Source organism: Aotus nancymaae, unplaced genomic scaffold (genome assembly GCF_030222135.1).
Source record: "Aotus nancymaae isolate 86718 unplaced genomic scaffold, 86718_ANA_hifiasm-v0.15.2.pri h1tg000004l, whole genome shotgun sequence".
In the NCBI taxonomy this organism is placed as follows: Eukaryota; Metazoa; Chordata; class Mammalia; order Primates; family Aotidae; genus Aotus; species Aotus nancymaae.
In genome coordinates this window covers 37,830,426-37,853,705 of record NW_026988415.1, presented here as the reverse complement: position 1 = coordinate 37,853,705, position 23,280 = coordinate 37,830,426, and the positions used below count along the sequence as shown (strand labels likewise).

General features: G+C 40.5%; 1 protein-coding gene across 10 annotated transcripts in view; it reads left to right on the top strand.

Annotated features, from left to right (window-relative positions):
- TMEM164 (transmembrane protein 164) overlaps positions 1-23,280 on the top strand; it is a 182,098-nt gene that overhangs the window by 31,235 nt on the left and 127,583 nt on the right. The window contains exon 1 of one of the 10 annotated variants that reach the window (XM_012451730.3): positions 11,745-11,951. The exons of 8 other annotated variants lie outside the window; for them this stretch is intronic. In XM_012451730.3, coding sequence (XP_012307153.1) covers positions 11,868-11,951 — 84 coding nt within the window. In that variant the 5' untranslated portion in view covers positions 11,745-11,867. Of the gene's footprint in view, positions 1-11,744; positions 11,952-23,280 lie in introns of those variants that run through there. One more of the 10 variants, XM_012451726.3, reaches the window with a different exon arrangement.

The following is a 23,280-nucleotide window of genomic DNA, read 5'->3' as shown; positions in this document are numbered from 1 at the left end:
TACTCAACTCTGCTATTGAAGCACAAAAGCAGCCATAGATAATGACAGTATGTGAGAGAATGTGTGTGGCAGTATTCTACTAAAACTACATACAAATCAGTCAGTGGGCCACATTTGGTTCGTGGGTCATAGTTTGCTGAACACTGCTATAGAGAATAAAAATCACTCATAGTCTTGTCACAAAAATGTTAACATTTTGCTTATTTTCCTCCTTTTATTCATATTGTTTTACATGCTTGTGTCTGTACTGTATATTACCAGTTTTATACCTGACTTTTTTTTCACAAATCATCCTCATAAACATTTTCTGTGTTATTTAAAACTTGTCAGCCTAACTTAATGCCTATGTAGTACTCCATCCTGTAACTGGATCATAATTTACCTAGTCAGTGCCTGGTTTGTTTTTATTTGTTTGTTTGTTTGAGATGGAGTCTTGCTCTGTCACCCAGGCTGTAGTACAGTGGCATGATCTTAGCTCACTGCAACTTCCGCTTCCCAGTTCAAGTGATTCTCATGCCTTAGCCTCCCAAGTAGCTGAGACTACAGGCTACCAACCACCATAGCCAGCTAATTTTTGTATTTTTAGTAGAGACAGTGTTTTACCATGTTGGCCAGGCTGGTCTCAAACTTCTGATCTCATGTGATCCACCCACTTTGGCCTCCCAAAGTGCTCCTTTTTTTTTTTGCAGTTATAAACTTTAAAAAGTTTCTTCTTGTAGAAATCTTTGTGTTTCAGATTATTTTGTAGGTCATTTTCCATGAAGTGGAGTTACTGGGATGGGGATATGGATGTTGTTAAGCAGCTTACTATCGCTTTCCTTTTAAAAAGTGTTATATGTAAATTTTCAGTGCCACAAAAGAAGTAGCACTCGAATATAAATTTCCTCAGCAAGGCAATTTACTTCTATAGAAGGATAGGGCTCACAGATGGAGCAATGGCGAGTGCACACCTAGACAAGGGAGGGGAAGAGGTTCTTATTCCTGCCACAGGTAGCCCCTACTGCTGTGTTGTTCCCCTATTGGCTAGGGTTAGACAGCACAGTCTAAACTAACTCTGATTGGCTATTTTAAAGAGAGCAGGGGTACGAGCCATAGTGTTGGGGTGGGTAGATTGGTGGGAAGGATGGTTACGGGACAGGTCAGAGCAGGTGACCAGGGGTAACTCAGGGCAAAGCAGATGACTGGAGCAGATGACTGAGATGAGTTAGGACGGAGCAGGGTACCTGGGGAACAGATCTAAACTACTGATTAAAACTGGTGGAAAAGGTTGTTTACTGAAACTACAAGGAAGTTAAACTTTAAAATGGAGAATTAAAGAATAAGAGAGCTGAACATACTGACATACTGATTCTTTGAAGAAAAACTTGGAGTTCACTGTACCTAACAAAAGGTAGTGCTCATGCACATTCCCACTAGCAGTGGGGACAGAGAAATCCTCTTCCACCTCATCCTCACTAACATCAGATATTCTCACTAAAGCAAAATCTTTTTTGTTATTGTCGTTGCTCTGCTTGCTTAGCAAAATCTTCTTTTAAAGCAATTTTTTAAAAAAAATGGCATCTAAGTTAATGTGTAATTCTTTGATTATTATGGTGATTGGAGAAAACGTTTCAAATAATTGTTGAATGATGAGTGGGATCACTAGTTGTCATAGTTCTTCTTTGGCTGATTTTTCAAAAATGCACCCTGGGCCCTAACTCACTTCTCCTTTTCCTCACCCAGTTCCCTACTTTCATCCTCCTGGCTCCTTCTTTTAAAATTCTACTCATTCTTTAGGACTGAATCCTATCTGAATTAATGTACCTTTCTGTGGAGTCCTCCCTGGTTCCTCCTACTCGACATGATCTCTCTGCCTTTGAATCCCCATAGCACTGTGTATGTCTCTCATGGTGTTTATCTCTTTCTGCCCCCTTTTGTGGTTATCTCTGTACTGGCTTTATGCCTAATCAGCCCATTGTACGCTAAGTTCTCTGCTAAGCTCTGGGAGTCACTGCACAGATAACATTACCCAGTGTCCATGCCCTGGGTAATGTTATCTGTGCAGTGACTCCCAGAGCTTAGCAGAGAACTTAGCGTACAATGGGCTGATTAGCCTCCTAGAGTTATGTTGAAGGGTGCCTGAGATCTGCTTCCGATGGCCTTTCAGATACTTTGATGTTGCAGTTACCTGTGAGGTTTACAGAAGATTGGGATCACTGGATCACTGATAAGAGATGCTTTGCTGATTACTTAAGATGGGCTGTATCTATAAGTCCTAGTCACTCTTTCTTGTGAAATTTGGATCATCAAATTCTCCAAGTGGTGATAAAAAACAATTTTAGCATATGTTAGGCTGTTGTGTATCTGGTAGAAGTTTATGTGATGATGGAAATGTTTTACATCTATACTGTCTGATATTGTAGTCAGTGGCCACATGTGGCTATTGTGCACTGTATATGTGGTTACTGTAACTGAGGAACTGATGTTTTTTTCATTTTACTAATTTTAAATACTTTAAATAGCCACATGTAGCTAGTGGTAACCATATAGGACAGTGTAGGGTAATATAGAATATTTAAAGGTATAGTCTTTTTTTTTTTTTTTTTTTTTTTTTTTTGAGACAGAGTCTCGCTCTGTCACCCAGGCTGGAGTGCAGTGGCATGATCTTGGCTCACTGTAACCTCTGCCTCCTGGGTTCCAGTGATTCTCCTGACTCAGCCTCCCGAGTAGCTGGGACTACAGGCATATACCACCACGCCCAGCTAATTTTTGTATTTTGTAGTAGAGACGTGGTTTCACCATATTGGCCAGGCTGGTCTCAAACTCCTGACCTTGTGATCTGCCCACCTTGGCCTCCCAAAGTGCTGGGATTACAGGTGTGAGACATCACACCTAGCCATAGATATGGTCTCTTTTTTATGGCTAAGATAAGCTGGGTATGTATAGTGACCCATGGTAACATTGACATTGTAGTTGTCTGGAGTTTTGGAGAGGCAGTCTAGATCCTGTTAGAACCATAGAGAGAAAGAGAGAGAGAGAGAGAGAGAGAGAGGAAGCCATAAGTTTGGTTCAAAATGGAAACTGATTCCAGTGGGAAGTCTATGTTGTGAGAAAAGGGAGATGATGACAGATTGGTAGGGTAGAGGCAGAGCACAATAAGCTGGAATACCAAGAGGAGACATTTGGACATGATACAATTGGTGATAGGGAACCATTAAAGATTCATGAAAAGAGAAGTGACAGATGAGCATGGTGTTGCAAGGTGTCCTTTGCCAGGCATATGAAGCTGCTGGGAAAGGATGTGAGTTATTGGCCCCTCCTTCAGTGGACAGGGTTGGGCAGTAGTGATTCACAAACTCCATCAAAACCCAGCCACATCAGAAAACACAAATGATTTATTTTTGCATTAGCTTCCAGTTATTGTGTGCCTTCCTGTGGTTTGGATATACACCACTATATATTGTGGAGGGCTTGTAGTTGGGGGGTTGTCGAGAATGGTCACTTGTGTGAGGGGAGGCAGGCCAGTCACCTCTGCTTAGCCACAGGCAGAATTGCCATCTGTGACCCTGGTGCCTTGAAAGGTGTGTCTTAAATGGCTCTTTGACTCTTCAGAAACAATCTGGGAGCCGATTCATTCTGTTCTCACTTGCCTGCTTCCTTTATGGGCAAGTAGCAAATTTCTAATTTTACTGTTAGGAGAATATTTTCAATGTCATTTTTTAACCTTTCAATTAAGTTGAACCTTTCAATTAAGTTTAATTAATATTTCTTCCCACTACCTAGTGTTTACTGCCCTCACCGTGTCATTTATTAGATTGCTTATATTTCCACAACTACGTTGTGACCTTAGCACATGAACTTATCATTAACTATCATAGTCTTAAAGAACAGCCTTTGGACTCATTTTTAAGAAAAAGAAAAACACTACTAAAGGGATTCTCTGTCTTCTCAGATTCCCCGGCATGTCCAGCTAACCCAGCCACCCTCATTCTCTACCCTACCTGTACTCTCACCCTCCAGACCCCCCTTGGCTCAGGAAGATGGCCCAGCTGAGGAACAACCTCCCTTTTGGAAAAACGTGCTCCAGTTAAATCATACCTAGAAGTCTCCAGAAACCCTTGACCCAGGAGGGGCCTTGGGATACAACTGACAATTAAATCTCCCGGTGTCAGGAGATCTTGCAACTGAGAACTGAGTGCCCCTTCCACCTTACTCATAATTGACAGGGGCCAGTGCCTTGTGTGGGCCCCAGCTTACCTGGCATCACCACACTTCACCCCACCTTATTCCATTTCACCTCACTTTCTCTCCTGCTTGAGAGATAACTAGAAAACTGTGAGTAGCCCTTCACCCTTGGCATAGTGAAGCAGCTTTCTCACTAATGCTCAATTCAAGGAAAGAGAAAAATTCTTGCCTTGAGTTGCCATGGGGGGGTGGGGGAAAGGGGAAATTTAAAAAAAAACTACTTTGAGCTGCACACTTAAGATTTTTGCAAAAATCAATTATATTTGGTTTCTCTTTTGATCATGAAGGTGGTGGTATAGTTTAAGGATTAGGGACATGGATCCTACTGGAATCAGATACTATTGAACTAGAATTTTAGTTCTATCAGTTGCTAGCTGTTTGAGCTTAGGGAAGTTTCTTAACTTCTTTGAACCTCAGTTTACTTGTCTGTAAAATGGGGATAATAACGCTTGCCTTGCATGGTTGTTGTAAAGATTAGAGAGTGTCTGTACAGCAAGATTTCTGGGACCTAGTAAGGACTCCATAAAAGGTAGTTGTTATTATTAAAGCTGATCATTTATGTTTGCAACAACCACAGGGTTAAGCTCATTGTCCCAACATCCTTTTTTCTCAACCCTCAGCTTGCTTGCTTTTGCCTTCCTGAAGCTGGAGATATTTATCCTCAGGGCAAGAGACATTGGGTATGAAGGATTTAATGAGACAGATTTTCTTGACAGAGGAAAGATTGTTAGGTGCTGGATGAGTGAGGAAAACTCGAGAGTGGCCTTTGCCAAGGAAATCTAAAGCAATTGCCACCTTGTCTGAGAGGTTTCTGTCCTGTCTGAAGGTAGGAATGGGGGATGGATGGATGGATGAATGGATGACAGCCTTTTGCTGGCCTTTTAAGGAGTGCATTCCCAAGAAAATAGCCTCTACTTTCCGCAGTGTGGGAGTAAGGGCGGCGGGGTGGATATTGTTTTTGAGTGAGGGAAACCTTATATTCCATACTTAAGGGGTCATGTTCCCCCACCCTGGGATGCTCTGTTGGCCTGATTTAAGGAAAGCTTTCCAGTTGATCTTTTCATCTTCAGAAATAACACCAGAAATCAATTATGCCATCACTTTCCTTATAAAACTAACTAGCTTTCACTTAGCCGATGGTGTTCTAGGGATTCGGTGTGTCTGGATATTGAATTTTTATACTGCCTGGGCAAGGTTTTCTGAGAGTGATATGTGTGGTGTGTATGGATGAGGGGGTGGGGGGTGGCTCAGAGGGTGAGGAGTGGAGCATTGTCTTCAAAATCCCCGAGAAAGGGTGTTTCCATGTCTACTGGCCTATTGAGGATTCTAGCAAATAGAGGTAGGGCTGGCTCATTCATATATATTAGAATAAAATGTTAAGGGACTTCCTTCTAAGAGCCAACTCTAAGGCATTCTCTCCAAATTTACTTGTCTCTGTTGCTATCTCTTTTGTTAGAATGAGAAGATAATCTTGAAAAATTGTTTATGTACAAATCTATATGTTAAATCCTACTTTTAGTGTAGAGAGGCAGCTTGCAAAAAGTAAATTCCATAGAGAGCCTTTTAGACAAACTCCTTTGGTAATGTGAATTATAGCCTTTGAATTTCTTGGTTGTTAAATCTTGATTTTTATATCTAGGTTTGCTTCAAGCAGTTCACCTATTTTTTACTTTTTAGTAGAACGACTGGGTATGTTCCTTTTATAAAATACTCAGGGAAAATGGAACCAGTGTCATGGTCCCTTGATCTAGGTCCCTGGAGACTTACGACCTCAGAGCTGTAGTCAGCAACTCTGTGAGTTCCATCAGTATGCCAGTTCCCAGCACATTTTCTTTATCTGTATTTTAAGGAGTTGTATACAGAATCACTTTTCATGATGACAAGATGCAAGGTAATATGATTTGCAAAAAGAACTGAATGAATCTTTTTTTCCCTCTTTATTTTAATGGAGGCAAACTGAATGAATTCTTTCCTTAGTTCCTTCTGCTGGTCTTTGCCTTGGTTGAAACTTCGTTTTCCCTTTGCTCAGCCACCCTCTGGGGTTACCTGCTGCTTAGGCTGAAGTCCTGAGGCTTAGCAACAAGTAACCATGTTACCTCTGAGGCTAGTGGGCACAGCTGAACACTAATGTTGAGGCCCTAACTTTCAGCTTGATTTGATGAGATGCCACTGCTAAATGTCATCTTTTTTATGGATCCCTATTTGACTGACCCTTCAGATAAAACAGGTGGATAGGCAAATATTAAATGGGAAATGTGTCTGGGAAACAAATCCATTTAATAGTGTTACCTCATAAATAAGTAACAAACACAACTCTGCCCCCAACCTGCACTAGCCTATATGGTCAAAATGAAAAAGTAGATTGTTTCTTTGTTGCTTTTGTTACGGTTTTACTTCAGTGAATTCTCAAATCAGAAACCTGTTTGTACAGAAGTTTCCAAAATATTTGTTGTAAATTGATCTTAGCCAATTTGGCTGTCCACAGTTGATTAGATTCTATTCTGGTAGATATCATTAATCTCCAATAGTTAGAGGTAGGTAAGGGCTATAGGTTTTCCCCACACAACCAGTAGATTACAGTGAAAGCAATTCTGATTAAATTCTGCCACATAACTGTTTATTGATAATCAGACATAAGACAGTTACACAGCCTGACCTGTACACCCAGAGACATTCCAGCTCTTTTTTTTTTTTTTTTTTTTTGCCAAGCACCATATTGTGTGAAAGGTTCACCAGAGATAGATGTGACAATATTTTAGCAGTAGGATTTGGCTTACTTTCTAATTAGAGGGCACATCTGAGTCCTCCATTAAGTTTCTGGACATAAGATTTGTTGGGACTCCTGAGCCTAAGGTGTCATTTTAAAGGGGTGAAGGATGTTAGGCTAACCGGAGTCTTATATCCAATTCATGCAAAAGTGGGAGCAACTGAATATTTCTAAGTGATCTATCTATCTTGAACACTAGGCAGTTTCCCTAATGAAATATTTCTAGTGTCCATTGTTGTAGTGAACAAACGATCAGAAGTGAAGCATGTTTAAGTGTGGCTTTTTTCCCATTAGAAAAAAGTTAAGATATGTTTAACATAGAGTAAAATTTACCCTTTTAATGATACAGTTCTGTGAATTTTGACAAATGCAAAGAGTTGTATGAGCATCCCAGTCAAGATAGAGAATATTCCCATCACCCTCAAAGATTCCCCTGTACCTTGATTGTGGGATTTTTTTAAGAGCAGCTTTACTGAGATACAATTCATATACCATACAATTCACCTACTTAACGTGTATAATTCAGTGGTTTTCATATACTACATTTTTTAAAAATTGTGATTAAAGATATACATATACAAGATATCCCTTTTTAAGCGTATTTAAGTGTGCACTTCAGTAGCATTAATTTCATATGGAATGTTATGCAACCTCCGCCCCTATTTCCAACAGTTTTTTTTTTTTAATCACACCAAACAGCAGCTCTGTACACATTAAGCAATAACTTCCAATTCTTACCTCCCCCAGCCCCTGGTAACCACTGTTCTACTTTTCTGTCTCTATAAATGTGCCTATTCTAGGAACCTATTATAAGTGGTTATAAAATTATAACCTATTATATTTTTCCTTATTTGTCTGGCTTGTTTTACTTAGCAAAATGTTTTCAAGGTTGTAGCATGTATCAGAACTTTGTTCCTTTTTTAAGGCTGAGTAATATTACATTGTATGTATATACCACATTTTATTTATCTGTCAGTGGACATTTAGGTTGTTTCTACCTTTTGGCTATTGTGAATAATGCTGAAATGAATGTTGACATACAAGTATTTGTTTGAGTCCTTGTTTTCAGTTCTTTTGGGTATGTATATACCTAAGAGTGGAACTGCTGGGTCATATGATAATTCTATGTTTAGCTTTTTGAGGAACTGCCAAACTGTTTTCCACAGCAACTGGGCACTTTACATTCCCACAAGTAATGTACAAGGGTTCCAATTTCTACATATCCTCACCAGCACTTGTTATTTTCTATATTAAAAATTATAGCCATCCTAATAATATGAAGTAGTATATCATTGTGGTCTTGTTTTGCATTTTTCCTGATGACTAGTGATGTTGAACATTATTTCATGTGCTTATTAGCCATTTGTTTATCTTTTTTGGAGAAATGTTTGTTCAAGTTCTTTGCCCATTTTTTAAAAAAACTAGGTTGTTTTTGTTGCTGAGTTGCAGGAATTCTTGATTGTAGGCTTTGATTAGAAATTTCAGTTGCTAATTAATATCATCCCTGGAGTTTGTATTCTCAGTTAGGGGTCTTCAGATGTTAACAGCAGTGTGTGGTAAATGTTTAAAGCTCTGATTTATGGCATTTGTCAATTTCCATGGTCAATTTCAAGCTACCAATCTGGCCCCTCACTAAGGTTACAAAGAAGTTGCGAAGAGATGTACACAATCAACTTATTCTAGCCAGTGCTCTTGGGCTCCCAGCGTGCAACCGAATGCTAACACCCTATGGCATAGAATAAAACTAACACAGAGACATTTATCACAGTGTCTATACTGAAACTATTTAAATTAATTTAGATATAACTAAAAGTAAATGAAAGTAATTTTCAATTACAACACATTGGCTCCTTCAATAAAAATAATAGTTATTTGTTAAGCACGTCATATGATAGATGTGTTCTGAGTATTAATAGATACTATCAGTAAATAGAGAAGGAAATGTAGAATAAGTTGATAGACTAGGACCTGAGCCCATGTGTCTGACCTCTGTACCACACTGTCTTCTATCCCATTAGTGGAATTTACTTACTGAGTGGTGACTACTGTAAACAGAGTAGACTACTTTCTTCTAACCCCAGGGATGCTTCTTTGTTACACTGTACCCTCCAGCCTCTGTAAAACCTGTTTAATTTGGAATTGAAAACTAAAGCTGTGGTGGTACTACCCATCAACAAACTGTAAGGGGTTAAAAATATCCCTTTTCTGGTTGCAAAAAAGCATGCGTTGTAAGAAGAATTTAAGCAAGTGAGAAATGTCAAAAATAGAAAGTGAAAGTCCCCCATAAACCCATCTGCTAGAGATAATCATTATTAACAACCAGCGCTTATTCTTTCAGAGCTTTTTCTTTACACATTTTTAAAATAAAAATGAGATGATTCCTTATAATCTGAGACTTTTTTCACTTGATAACATAGGCTATTTTCCATGCCAGTGTGTATAGCTCTACTTCATTCCTTTTAACAGCTACATAATATCCCTTGTGTGAAGGAAATGTAAGAGACTTTGAAGGGCTATTTTGAAGAAGTGATGCTAGGTGGCACATGGGACAAAAAGGTTGATGACTACTGTTGGATACCAACAATAGAGGGACCATACTTTCTCCCCTCAGAGGCTACCATTAACTTACTTACCTGAAATGATAAGATGAAAATCCATGAACACTGGGAAGAGTTACAGGAAAACTCAAACTCAGCTAGTCAGGGATAACTGAGAGATAAGACTACATATCAAATTCCTTCACATGTCTTTACGGCTTTACAGCTCTGGTCTTTGAAACCCTATTTGGAATCTCTTTCTTAATCTCCAGTAGGCCCTGCTTTGTGTTTGGGAAACATTGTTTTCCAGGAAATAACAACCTTTTAGTTTCTCTTTGTCTGTTCCTTGAGAGATGGCTACCACCATGTTTTCTTGCTGTGACATCTGTCAGGTTTTTTGTTGTTGTTTGTTTTTGAAACAATCTTGCTCTGTCACCCAGGCTGGAGTGCAGTGGTGCTATCATAGCTCACTGCAACCTTGAACTCCTGGGCTGAAGCAATCCTCCCACCACAGCCTCCTGGATAGTGGGGGCTGCCACCATTCCTGGCTTTTTTTTTTTTTTTTTTACTTTTTTCTACAGATGGGGTCTCAATATATTGCCCAGGCTATTCTCGAACTCCTGGGCTCACATGATCCTCTTGCCTTGGCCTCCCAAAGTGCTGGACATACAGGCATGAGCCGACATGCCTGGCCCGATATGTCAGTTTTCAGTGGTGGCCAGTGTTTCTTTGTTTTCTCCTCTGTCCTAGGTACTTGTCACTAAGAAAGTGCTTAATGACTCTATCAGGTATGGCATTTATTATTGTTGCAACAGGGAATTGATGAGAGAAAAGAAGGTTATCTAGGGGATGAGTTAGCCGAGAAGTGGAAGAAGACAGCTGTTATTAGGTTGCTGTCAAAATAGCTTGCTTTACTCTCTGGCATGTATCACTCCAGGGAATGAAATAATCCTAGAATGATAAGCTCTCAATTGCCATCTGTTGGTTTGTGATGCTGCTTGCCTTGTTCTAGTTAACATTGAACACTGACCTCACATGGCACTTGGAGAAACTTAGAGGAGGATAAGATGATCACAGGGTGTAAAGCAAACTGACTGAATGCTTGCAGAGAGATGGGCTAGAGGCCAATGATATCAGTTTATCAGGATTTGTCTGCCTTATACTCTCTTCTCCTTCCCTCTTTACCCCAGGGAGCTGGCAGAATGGTGTTTCCTCTGTAATATGACATATTTAGATTCTTTTAGCAGTTTAAAGAAGTTAATTTAATGGGGTGAAGGGGCTAAGTTTTAGGGTTGGGGTCAGGTAATATCCTTGTAAGAAAGATTATGGGTATGTGAAGCTCATGAATGGACATGTCATTATCTTTCAAATTACATGCTAAAGATCAGGCTTGTATCATATGTATTTTACTATGCCTTTTAGTCCATATCCCAGGCAGACCACTCTATGCCAGCTGTGCTAGGTGCCAGTGGCCATGAACTGTGCCAGAGACCCTGCCTCCCTGGCTTAGGTTGATTGGACTAAGAGTGGCCACCTGTCACCAAGACAGCCCATCTGTCACCTTGCAGGTAACATGGGCTTGATGAGCTGAGAGCTGGGTCTTTCGTATTCCTCTCCTAGGAAATTAGAATTGGGAAGCTGAGAGTCTAAGGCAGTTTGCAACTGCGAAAACAGCCAAAAGAAGATGGGGAGTGGAGCAGTCATGGCAGTCCATGTCCTAGCTAGTTTGATAAAGGGACAGAAACCATGAACAAACAGAGGGACCTTGCAAGGGAGGAAAAGAGATGCCCTGAGAAAGAAGAACTGTTTCCTACAGACACCGTGAAACCAGAACCACCTTCCAGTTCTCTTGAGGCCCAGCTTTATCCTACCCTAGGATTCAAATGGGATACCTGTATTCTTTCCACAAACCTCCCTTTTCTTGAGCCAGCTTGAATGAGACTCTGTTTTCTCACAGTGGAAATTACCAGACCAGCTCTAGGCCCCTACCTTTACAATAGACTTCTGGGTTGAGTCAACAACAGTTGGTTGACATTTAAGGTTAACATGAAGTGCTGACTATTCTAGGTATTACGGGGAACAGTGGAAAAACACAGATACCTGATTATTTCTCTCAAGCTCAGTGCTGACGTTATGGGCTTTGAATCCCTGTTCCTGGCAAACAGTGAGAATGAAAAGAGGCAGGGATCCTGACTGTTCATTTATCACTTCACAGCTCTCAACCAACAGGGGGCCTTCTTTATCCTATTTAACCTCTCAGTAGAGTATTTGCCTTTTGCTTATTCCTCTTTCCAGTCAACTCTTGATTATTCATGTAATAGAGGAAAGCATTAATGTGAATGATAGAAGACTGCCCCACCTTGGCCTCTCTTCCCTGCCACAGCAGCATCCAGTCACAGAAATGGAAACAACTAGCAGGAGAGGTAAGGAGGCTGAAAAAAGTTGGGGTGGGGCCAACCAAATTAACATTGTTTGTTCTCTTATTTGTATACCTTCCTTTATGCTGCCTGTTTGAGTTTCTTATCCGGTGTCACTAGGAGATTGCTAGAATAGCAATGCCATTTGCTTGATTTAAGTCAAAATATGAGATCTTTTAAAAAGCTAAAATAGAGTTGGGGGCAGTCAACTAGGATGCTGTCTTCCTCTCCCATCTATTGTACCCGCTTTTTGTCGGTGCCACCCAGCTTTCTTGTTGGCCGAGTTTAAGGTTGGACCCCTAGCAACCATTCTTTGTTCAGGATTTGGTACTAAGCAAGCTAAAATATCCACAGTGGTATTTCTCAGGGTGTGGTTCCTGACCTGCTTACATCAGAGTCACCATGTGTGCTCATTAAAAATGCCAATTCCTCCTACCTTGAATGTGTTGAAGGAAAAAATGCTAATTCCTGGGTCCTATCCCAGACCTGTTGAGTCCACATATTGGGGTGGGGGACAGAGTTAGCTCGGATATATGAATTTTAACTCACCCACCTCCAGTTGATATTTATGTGCACTCAACTTTATAAAAGACTACTCTGTAAAATGGCCTGAGGGGATTTGGAGGGTAGCTCTGGGAAATTGCCGACATTACTCTTTCACTCACTATTTGTAGAGCAAGTGAGTGGGTGAGGAGAGGACAGTGGGGCATTCCAGGTGTCAGAAGGTATTTTTCTAAGTGTAGATAGTTAAAGGTTCTCTATTGAAAGGAAAGTGAAGAAAAATAGAGATGCCAGCATGCTAAATTGGACGACACTTAACACGCAAATATTTGTTGAATTAATGCCTGAATAATTTAGAGTTGATTGGGCAGAGACACAGGAAGATTGTGTTTAGTTACAGAATTGACTCACATCCGTGTTTCCTTCTAAAGAGACCACCTTCTCCTTTTCTGCATTGTCTTTCTTTAGAGTGAAAATAGCTAGTCATCCCAAACATATTTGGGGTTTTGTGGTAATTTAAATATATAATAGGCACTGCATAATGTCATTCAGTGGTTGTGTCTATATATAACCCTACTAATCCAAATGAGGATATTGTGTTTATTTTAAGAATCTGGCTCTATAGTCTCTGGTCTGGTTATAGTGTTCAGTCTTTTTTCAAACACTGTCTCTATGGAGTAAAGTAGGGTCCTGTGTTTCATTGCTTTCCCAATATTCCCCAACAAGCGTTGAATGGATTTTGTTCCAAAAGTTTCTTTGGAAGTCTGTTTAGAATTCAGATTGCACTTTCCCAAGGACACAATATTCTTCTTGTGGTTCAGGTTCCCAGACCAGCTGGCAAAAGCCTATTTAATGTGAAGTGGAGTAAAGTACAACCCTACAGCTCCTTACCAGAATGCCTAAAAGTATTTTTGATGGGGAAAAATCTCAGAGTTCAAACCCGTGATCCTAGGCATACATCCCAGCGTCATTCTCTGAGCAGCATCATAGGGATTTATTGTTGGAGGGAACAATTCAAACTCCTTTTCTAGGCCTCCTAGGCTTTCTGTGATCTGACATTTGTTCATCTCTCCAGTATCATTTCTTACCATGTTTCCTCTGGCACTCTATACTATCCAGGCAAAAAGAACTACTTTAAGTTCCCAGAACACGTCTTTGTAACCTCGGGGCCATTTAAGGCTTTAGTTATGCTCTTCCCTCTGCCTGGAGCGTTCTTCTCCTGCCCACCCCTTCTCACCGGTGTTTTAATGTTACAGCTCTCAAAACTCTGATCACAGTTTTTATTATAGAGTGATTTGTATGCTTTATGTCATTTATTTTCCCTCCTGCCAGACTGAATACTCCACAGAAGCAAAGACCATGTCTATGTTACTCACTGTAATTTCCCTAGCATTTAGCATAGTGTCTGGCAAGTAGTAGGTTCTTTATAATGATATGGCTGGTGAATGAATGATCTTGTCCAGGGGTTCCCACCGTCTTTTACAGATGTGGACTCTGAGATTTAGAGGGGCCAAGTTTTTTGTCCAAGTCCATAGTTAGCAGCTGTTTTGGAATTAGAACTTAGGGCTTCTGACTCCCAGCCCCTGGTATTTTCTTCCAGAAGTATACATTTCTATAAATAATCTCTGAATGCATTGGAATAACTTATCCTGGGGATTATTTGTGGCAATCTCAAATAATTTGATCAGGGTCACTACTGGTGATATAGAGAGGGAAATAGGAGAGTGAAGTAATGCAGAACATGCCTTCTGTAATTTAGATTTGGATCATTTTTGCTGGGCCTGGAGGAGGAGCTAAGGGAGTACAGCTTACTCATGGTGCTGCTTATGGAATTTCAACATAACAGATGGCTGTTCATTTTTCTGGGATTCCACAGCTGTACAGAGTGTAGAACATAACTGACTGCTCAGTGGGTATTTCTTGATTATGCGATTTGCTAAAATCACTCTGCTAGTGTGTTAAAATACCATTTAGAGTTTTCTATACCATTTAGCATTTAATTGATAAGCATGTGGTTTGATAAATGTTGTCGTTGTTGTTAATATTATTATTAGTAGTAGTTCTATGTAGTTCTTATAGAGACATAAGGGCCTTTAGATAATTTGATGTGGAGCCCTGCCTCAGCTATTAATTGCATAGTACCTTGAATACCTGTTGCCTAATGTTATTTGCCTTTTCACTGTGGCTCTCGGGGGGTTTCTGCTGCTCAGAATAGAATGGAATCTTTCATAAGACTGGATTAAAGGGCATACAGCCTAATGCAGCGGTCTCTAACCTTTTTGGCAGCAGGGACAGGTTTTGTGAAAGATAACTTTTCCATGGACTGAGCCAGGGGGTGGGGGAGGATAGTTTCGGGATGAAACTGTTCCACTTCAGATCATCAGGCATTAGATTCTCATAAGGAGCATGCAACCTAGATCCAGAGCATGCAGCCTAGACCTCTCTCATGTGCAGTTCACAGTGGGATTCGTGCTCCTATGAGAATCTAATGCTGTCACTGACCTGACAGGAGGTGGAGCTCAGGCAGTGATGCTTACTTATCCGTTACTCAGCGCCTGCTGTGCGGCATGGTTCCTAATAGAACATGGATCGGTACCATTCTGTGGCTTGGGGCTTGGGGACCTCTGTCCTAATGGATCATCTCAGTAAAATTCAAAGGCATTCAACAGGAAGACCCATCTAATGACATGCAAGGAGGAAATATCTGTAGACCCCTGGAGAAGAGGGAAAAGCAGTGGTTTTCCATGTGTAAACCTGGGACGGAGGGCTGGATTTTTGTGGTAGGTACATGACTGGGTGGAGAGGATGACATAGCTCAGTTCTCCACTTGGCTTTTAGTAGGACACACTTCAGGAGTCCCACATCAGAATGGCTATTTTCTCCCTGTGGTGAAGAAAACAGCTGGCAAGTGGCTAATTAAAACCATCATAAGCCCAAAAGCTAAACTCATAGGCCTTTGAGAGCCTTCCATTGGGTTGCCCAAAGTCCTTAGAGGCTGGTTGGCCAATATAATGAATAATAAAGGAAATTCATTGAACACCTTTAAGAAAAGGTAATGCATGTCTTCCTTCAAACCATCAACACTTTGCTCCATCACAGATTTGCTTGGGTGCCCCTTCTTATTCTATCACTCTGAATAAACTCTCCTTTGTCTTTCTGGGCTGAGGGAACCAAATGAGTATAGAGTGTCTCTTCTTGGAGTCACACATTTCTTTCCTCCTTGTGACTGCCAAACCACCAAACTCTGGGCCATTTGCATCTGTCTTAAATTCTCCTCATAATGTGGCAAAACGCTTTTTCGTGCTAGGTATGATACAACCCTTCCTGGTGCGAACCGAATGTGGAAAGTGCTGTAATTTGAGGCAGTTTTCAGAAAAGAGCCTCTTCTGGTACAGAAAGGCCCTTTTTCCTTTCTTTTTTTTTTTTTTTTTTCATTTGTGCCTCATCACATTTTGTCCAATTTCAGCTCATCTCAGGCTGAATTTTCCTTTTGATGTCTGCTTTTTAGAATAGCCCTTGCTTGAGAAAAAAGAACAAAAGGCCAACTCTGTGGCTTTCAATTTGCAGCGTCCCCAGCCTTTTTATCCATCTCAGTGCTTCCCTGGTTGGGAACAAAACCCAGGCTCCAGGGTCAGAGCACATACGGGGGAAGAACCCATTTTGAAAATCCAAGCACATGAGGAATTCATGTTTCATTGTCATCCTGCTTTGCAATTGGGTCAGGTACATGTCAGGAGGAGAGAGTGGACTTGGAAGAAAAAAAAAAACTGGTTTGTAACCTCCAGAAAAGCAGACATTTTCATTTTCCCCCAGAAGTTCCATTAGGAAGAAAGCACATTTTTAAGGGTTTAATTGCTAATTCAGTGTTGCTTTCAGCCGTTAGGGTATCTGTATCAAGGCACCTAGTTTGGGAGGTGGAACAGAAGTTTGATGTAGTAACATTTGGGAACTTTCTCAGACAGGATGCCTTTGTTATCTAGTTTCTTTCCATTTTTCAGTACCTGCTTTCAGACCTATACTTTTTCTCTTCTGGTTCCTTTGGTTTTAAATCACAGAAGACCTATCTCTTTGTGCTCCCAGCTTGTTGTTTTGGTTACAGGCTTTTTCGGCTTGCCTGCCTTTGAGGAGAATATACAGCCTAAAGAAGTTTTTCTTAAATGGTGACTAAGGGCCAGGCATGGTGGCTCACACCTGTAATCTCAGCAATTTGGAAGGCCGAGGTGGGCGGATCATCTGAGGTTAGGAGTTCAAGACCAGCCTGGCCAACATGGGGAAATCCTGTCTACACAAATACAAAAATTAGCCAGGCATGATGGCAGGTGCCTGTAACCTCACCTACTCAGGAGGCTAAGGTGGAGAAATCGCTTGAACCTGGGAGGTGGAAGTTACAGTTAGCCGAGATCATGCCATTGCACTGCAGCCTGGGTGACAAAGCAAGACTGCCTCTCCAATAATAATAATAATAAAATTAAATTAAAAAATAAACATGGTGACTAAGGTCCCTTTCTCTAAGGTTACTGGAGTATTAAGCAGTGGGTAGAACAGTGATTTGCAAACCTGGCTGTATGTTGAAATCAGCTGGGGCACTTTAAAATATTGATGTCCAGGCCCCAGGCCCAACCAGTTGAGTAGGGATCTTGAGGAGCAGGCCCCAGGATTTTTTTTTCTTTTATGAAACAATAAACCACCTATGTGAGTCTAATGTGCATTCAGGATTTAGAACCACTGAGTTTTACAGCAAATTCAAACAGCTTGGTTCTGGGCTGTTTGAGCCAGGTGAGGGAAATAGAATCAACTTTTCTGTACCTTAGTTTTACCTGCCTAGAAAAGAGAAGCAAGCTTAAGAAGTTAAAGAGGCTCACTGTGACGTGGACCCCCGCCCCCTTCATTAGTGTTAAATACAAAAGAGAGGTAACTTCCTTTAAAAAAAAAATCCAATTATCCAGCTGGCTTGGCTTCTAGACTGTAACAGTGGCTTGTGGCAGTCTCAGAGATTAAAGGAAATCTTTCCGGTTGCTTTAGGAAGGGTTATTTGTGTGGAGGAACAGCTGCTTCATTCCCCAGTATGGTTTGGACAGCGCTTTCTAGGTTTTCGAACCTGGCCTAATTTCCAGCCAAGTTCCTTCTCATGCCCCAGGTGATTAGCAGAGTTAGGTGCCATATTTATATTTTAATACTGTTTTTCTAACATAAAAGCAACACATGTTCATGATTAAAACCCAGAACATTATAGGAATATGACACATAGCCAATAAAAGTCCCGTAGAAGTCGGTCTCCCAGACATATCCACCGTAAGCATGTTTTCCCTTCTGATTTTTATCTCTGCATATGCTAAACATTTTATGATTTTGTCTAAAAATGGGATCATTCAACAATGTTTATACTTTTTTTCTCCTTAATATCTTAGTCATCTTTCCATGTTAGTACATATAAATCAACCTCATTCTTAAGAACCCCTTATTCTTAGGATTTTAGTCACACAAGGGCACAATCTCCCCTTACTGCCAAGATTTTACTTTCCTGTAGAAAGGCTTGGACTTTGTTTGTTTGTTTGGGCTTCAACTAGAGCAGATCCATTGTATCTGGTATATTTATGTTTCGTTGTTATTTCAAACTTCATACAATTTTAAAGAAATAGAATAGCATATATGATTCCCTTCAACCTCTGACCCCTACCTAATTCACTAGTTATTCTCCCCAGAAACAAACTGCTGTTATCAGATTCTTGGAAATCTTGAGAATTACTGCATGCATAAACAAGGCTTGAATGTTCTAAATTGGCTTTTGCTTAGGTAACCAAGTCTATCCATATTGTATAGAGACATCTTGTTTCATTTATTCATTCAGAAAGTACCTGATGAGCATCTTGTATGTTCCAGGCACCGTGTTAAGTTCTGGACCTACAATGAGGACCATCACGCAGCTCCTGCTCTCCAGGAGCTTACGGTCAACAGGGAAGATCAGCATTTAATGAAAACATAGCTAAATATAAATGAGAAATGGAGATATGTATTGTGAAGGAAAAGAACAGCATTTACCTGCATCATTTTTTAAAACAGTAATTAATGGAGTCCCCTTTCCCAATTTTTTAATACAAAGGTGTGGATGGGAGATTTGCAGCAAAGACAGGGAAGCAAAGACATAACCCACAATCCTTACTCTTGCCAATAGCATTTACCTTCTTTCCCACCAAAATTTTCCTTTAATAAAATGCCTTGCTGAGAGTTAGGGTAACTCACCAACCAGCTTTATTACTGGTTGACAGGGTGCCGTAGCGACCTTTGTTAGCTGGACCGTGAGCTTCTCGCAGACCGGAATTATGTCCTGCGTCACTGTGTGCTCAGAACCTCAGGAAGAATAAACTGATGCAGGCACCAGGAAATAAGTGTTTTTATAACATTCTCATTTTATGCCTTAGAAGCACTGCAAGTGGTAGGTATTCTTACTCTGTTTTTAAATGCTGAGAAAACTGAGGCTTAAGGAGGTGTAACAAATACTTTATTAAAAAGAAAATACACCTCTCCCTCACCCTCATAAAAACCCCTACTTTGGCTATAGTCATGGAGTTCATGGTGGTGGAGCAGTGCAAACACTAGCTGTCCCATGTGGCTTTGACTCTGACACAACTGATCTCCTTCCTTCAGGGAACTGGATACCATCCATCCCTCCCATGGGTTGGCCTAGGCTCTGTTACTTCAGAGTTTTCTTGACAAGTTTCAAGGTAACCAGGTCATCCTGTTCTAAATATTTTTCTGGGATTGAGGTCAAGGAGCAGCATGATCCTCTCTTAAAAGGGTCAGAGGAAGAGGACTCCTGTGGCTCCCTGAAACGTCAAGCCTCTTCATGCTAACTACACCCTCTTCCCTTTTCTTCCAGCTTATGTCCTGGGCTGGGCTCTGGACGGGGAGCCGACGTAGATGTGTGCATGTGTTCTGGAGGACTTTTATAGGTCCGATGGTATGTTAGACACTATGTGGAATGGGGGCAGAGGGAACTCCAGAAAAGACAAATTATCTTATGGTGGAGACAAAAGGTAGTATTGGCAATAAACATGACCTCTGGAATCAGATAGTTCTGGGTTCCAGGCCTGATTCTTTGACTCACTTATTAGTTGTGTCACCTTAGGCAATTTATTTAACCTTTCTGTAGCTCAGTTTCCTCGTATGCAAACAGTAGGAAAATAATATGTCTTACATAATAGGAGTGCTATGAAAAATACATAAACTAATACATGTAAGACGTTGACTGCAGTACCAGGTACCTAGTAAGCACTGAATAAGGAATAACTACTGCTATTTTTGTTGTTACTGACAACAATATGAGACTAATAAATGATTAGTGTATAGTACCAACAAATACCAATGGAGTTCAAAAAAGGAATGCTTAGTTTGTGTAAGTTATCCAGGAAATCTCTAGAGGAGACGGAAGAAGTGAAATATTCCAGGTAGAGCAAATACAAAAGTGGGAGGCTGAACTGAACTGGAGTGGGGAACAAAAAGAAACAAACCCAATGTCTGGTGCTCTTGAACTCAACCCCCAGCTCACCTGTCGTCACTACCAATATGTCCAGTCCTTTATGGATCTCCATTTTGGAGTGTCCTGCATCATGGGTTGCAGTTTTGAGTTGACCGGCTCATTGGCCGGCTGCTCTGGCTGAACTTGAGGGCATCTGTGCCTTGGTAGAGTTGACACGGGTCCTATATCTGCAACTTGGTTTGTAGGTTTAAAGCCTAATTTTTATCAGCTTACCCAGGGCTGTTGGTTTCTAGTGGACTGAGCCACACTCCCCAACCTTACAAAATACTTCTTAATAAACCACCAGGCTGATAAGTCGATTGATGATGAGAGAGAGACCTTTACAGACATCAGTATACTTGTGTGTATCAGCCCTTTCTGATATCAAGGTACCTGAAGCCAAATTAAACAGGGCTTGTTCTATAACCTAAAGTCAGAATCTAATGGAGTTGAAAAGTCTCATGAACAAGACCATGTAGGCTTTGGTAGTCCATGGAAAACTGTCCCTTTTTGCATGTCTGTCATAGCTTTGTAGTGTGACCAGAATGTGTGTCCTGTTCTGTCTCCACTGCTGGAGAAACATCAGTAACAATTTTTCTCTTGGATATTCCTGTTTTCAGTTCCATGCAGATGCTGTTTGTGTGCTGTGACCATGCTATTCTCTTGAGTTGCTTCTTTCTTGACAAGATTTTTGAATTGCCTACTTCTCAACAACAATATAGTTAGTGATTCTGTCATTGAGTGTTCTTTTGGTCTTTGTTCTCAAACACTAGGAATATTTCCAAGCAGGGCCACCACTAATGGCTATGCACTGCACAACCCTAGGAGAGGGTGCCATTCACATAGACTATAATTGAATGGCGCCACTAGGGTTGTGCAGTGCACAACCTACACAACTGTACTCGGCGGCCCTGGCATAATGTCATGTCTACTTTCTTCATTGGGGTAGGGTTTTGGGAGAAGCAGAGGGTACCAGTTTGGGACTGTCCTCAGGGACTTAATAAGGGTCCTGAAGCAGCGAACTGCTGCTGTGACCATGAAAGGAAGAAAGAAGTAAAGTTGTGGCTTTGGGAGGATTATCTTATGTTAATGACAGCCATCATATGGGAGAACTACTTACCATCATTCTTTCAGTAAATAGTGTTTTGAGTGCCTACTATGTGAGGGTTGAAGAACAGGGAAGGGTTTGCATAGGAGGGAGCATTTGAACTGGGCTTTGTGGTAGAATATTAACATGTGAAGATGAGTCAGGAGGAGAGAATTTCACGGGAAGGGAATAGCAAGAGGAAAGACAGATAGGAAACAACAAGAGGTATATGGGTAATGGTGAATAATTCATCGTGGTTGGATAGAAAAGCATGTAAAAGGGAGTAGTGAGCAATGATGCTGGTTGGGGGTCCAATCATGATGCAGGAGGGGAAGGAGTTGAATGCCCAATTAAGGAGTTTGGAGTTTGGACTTTTATTTGCCAAGCAATAGGAGCTATCCAAAGTTTGCTTTTAAAACTGCTTTATTGGGTTATAATTGTGTACCACATACTTCACTCATTTAAAGTGTACAGTTGAATTTTTTTTTAGTATATTCACATATACGTGCAGCTACCACCACAGTCAATTTTAGAACATTTTCATCACCCAAAAAATAACTCCATACCATTTAGCTCACCCCTCTCCCTACCTTTCCCCCACTCACCAGCCCTAAGCAGTGGTTAATCTGTTTTCTGTTTCTATAGATTTATATCTTTCTGGACATTTCACATAAATGGAGTGATTATAATATGTGGCCTTTTTCCACTGTCTTCTTTCATTTAGTACATTTTTAAGATGCATCTGTGTTTAGCATATATCGGTACTTCACTTATTTTTATGGCCAATTAATATTCCATTGTAAGGATGTGCTACATTATTTTGTATCCATTTGTCTGTTGGTAAGCATTTGTGTTGTTTCTGCCTTTTGGCTATTACAGATAATACTTCTATGAACGTCTGTGTATAAGTTTTCAGGTGGATATAGGTTTTTATTTCCCTTGGATATAGGTTTTTATTTCCCTCAGGTATAGGAGTAGAATTGCTGAGTCATATGATAACTCTATGTTTAACATCTCAGGGAGCTGCCAGACTGTTTTTCTAAAGTGGCAGCACTATTTTACATCCCTACCAATGGTATATAAGGTTTCCAATTTCCCAACATCCTCATGAACACTTATGATTGCCTTTTTTATTTTAGCCATGCTAGTGGGTATGAAGTGTCATCTCATTGTGGATTTGGTTTGCATTTCCCTGATGACTAATTACGTTGAACATCTTTTCATGTGTATGATGACTACCCGTATGTTTTCTTTGGAGAGAGATGTATTCAAGGTTATTTGTCTTTTTATTGTTGAGTTTTTTTTCCTACTTCGGATATTTTTAATGTAAATATTTAAAATTTACAACTTAATGATTATATATATGCAAATCACCACAGTCAAGATAACACATTCATTACCTCATAGAGTTATCATTTGTGTGTGTGTGTGTGTGTGTGTGCGCGCGCGCGTGCGCACGTGTATGTGTTGAAAATACTTAGGATCTTCTCACTCTGTTGCCAGACTGGAGTGCAGTGGTGCCACTAGGCTGGAGTGCGGTGGTGTGATCTCAGCTCACTGCAACCTCTGTTTCCTGGATTCAGGTGATTCTTGTGCCTCAGCCTCCTGAGTAGCTGGGATTATGGGCACACACCACCATATCCAGCTAATTTTTGTATTTTTAGTAGAGATGGGGTTTCACCATGTTAGCCAGGATGCTCTCGATCTCCTGACCTCGTGAGCCACCTGCCTTGGCCTTACAAAGTGCCGGGATTATAGGCATCAGCCACCACGCCCAGCCAGATCTACTCTTATAGCAAATTTTAAGTATACAGTATTTTTACCTATAGTCACCATGCTGTACATTAGATCTCCAGGATTTATTCATCCTGGAAAATTAAAACTTTGTACCCTTTGACCAACATCTTACTTTCCCAGCACCAGCCCGAGTTAACTGTCATTTTACATTCACCTTCTTTGAGTTTGACTAATTTACATTTCATATTTATGTGACATCATAAAATATTTTTCTTTCTGTGTCTGGCTCATTTTAATTAACATAATGTTCTTTGGGTCCTTCTGTGTTATTGCAAATGATAGGATGTCCTTCTTTTTAAAGGCTTAATAATATATCACATTTTCTTTATTCATTCATCCATCATTGAACATTTATCTTGTTTCTACATCTTGGCTATTGTGAGTAATGGTGCAATGAATATAGGAATGCAGATATCTCTTTGAGATCTTGATTT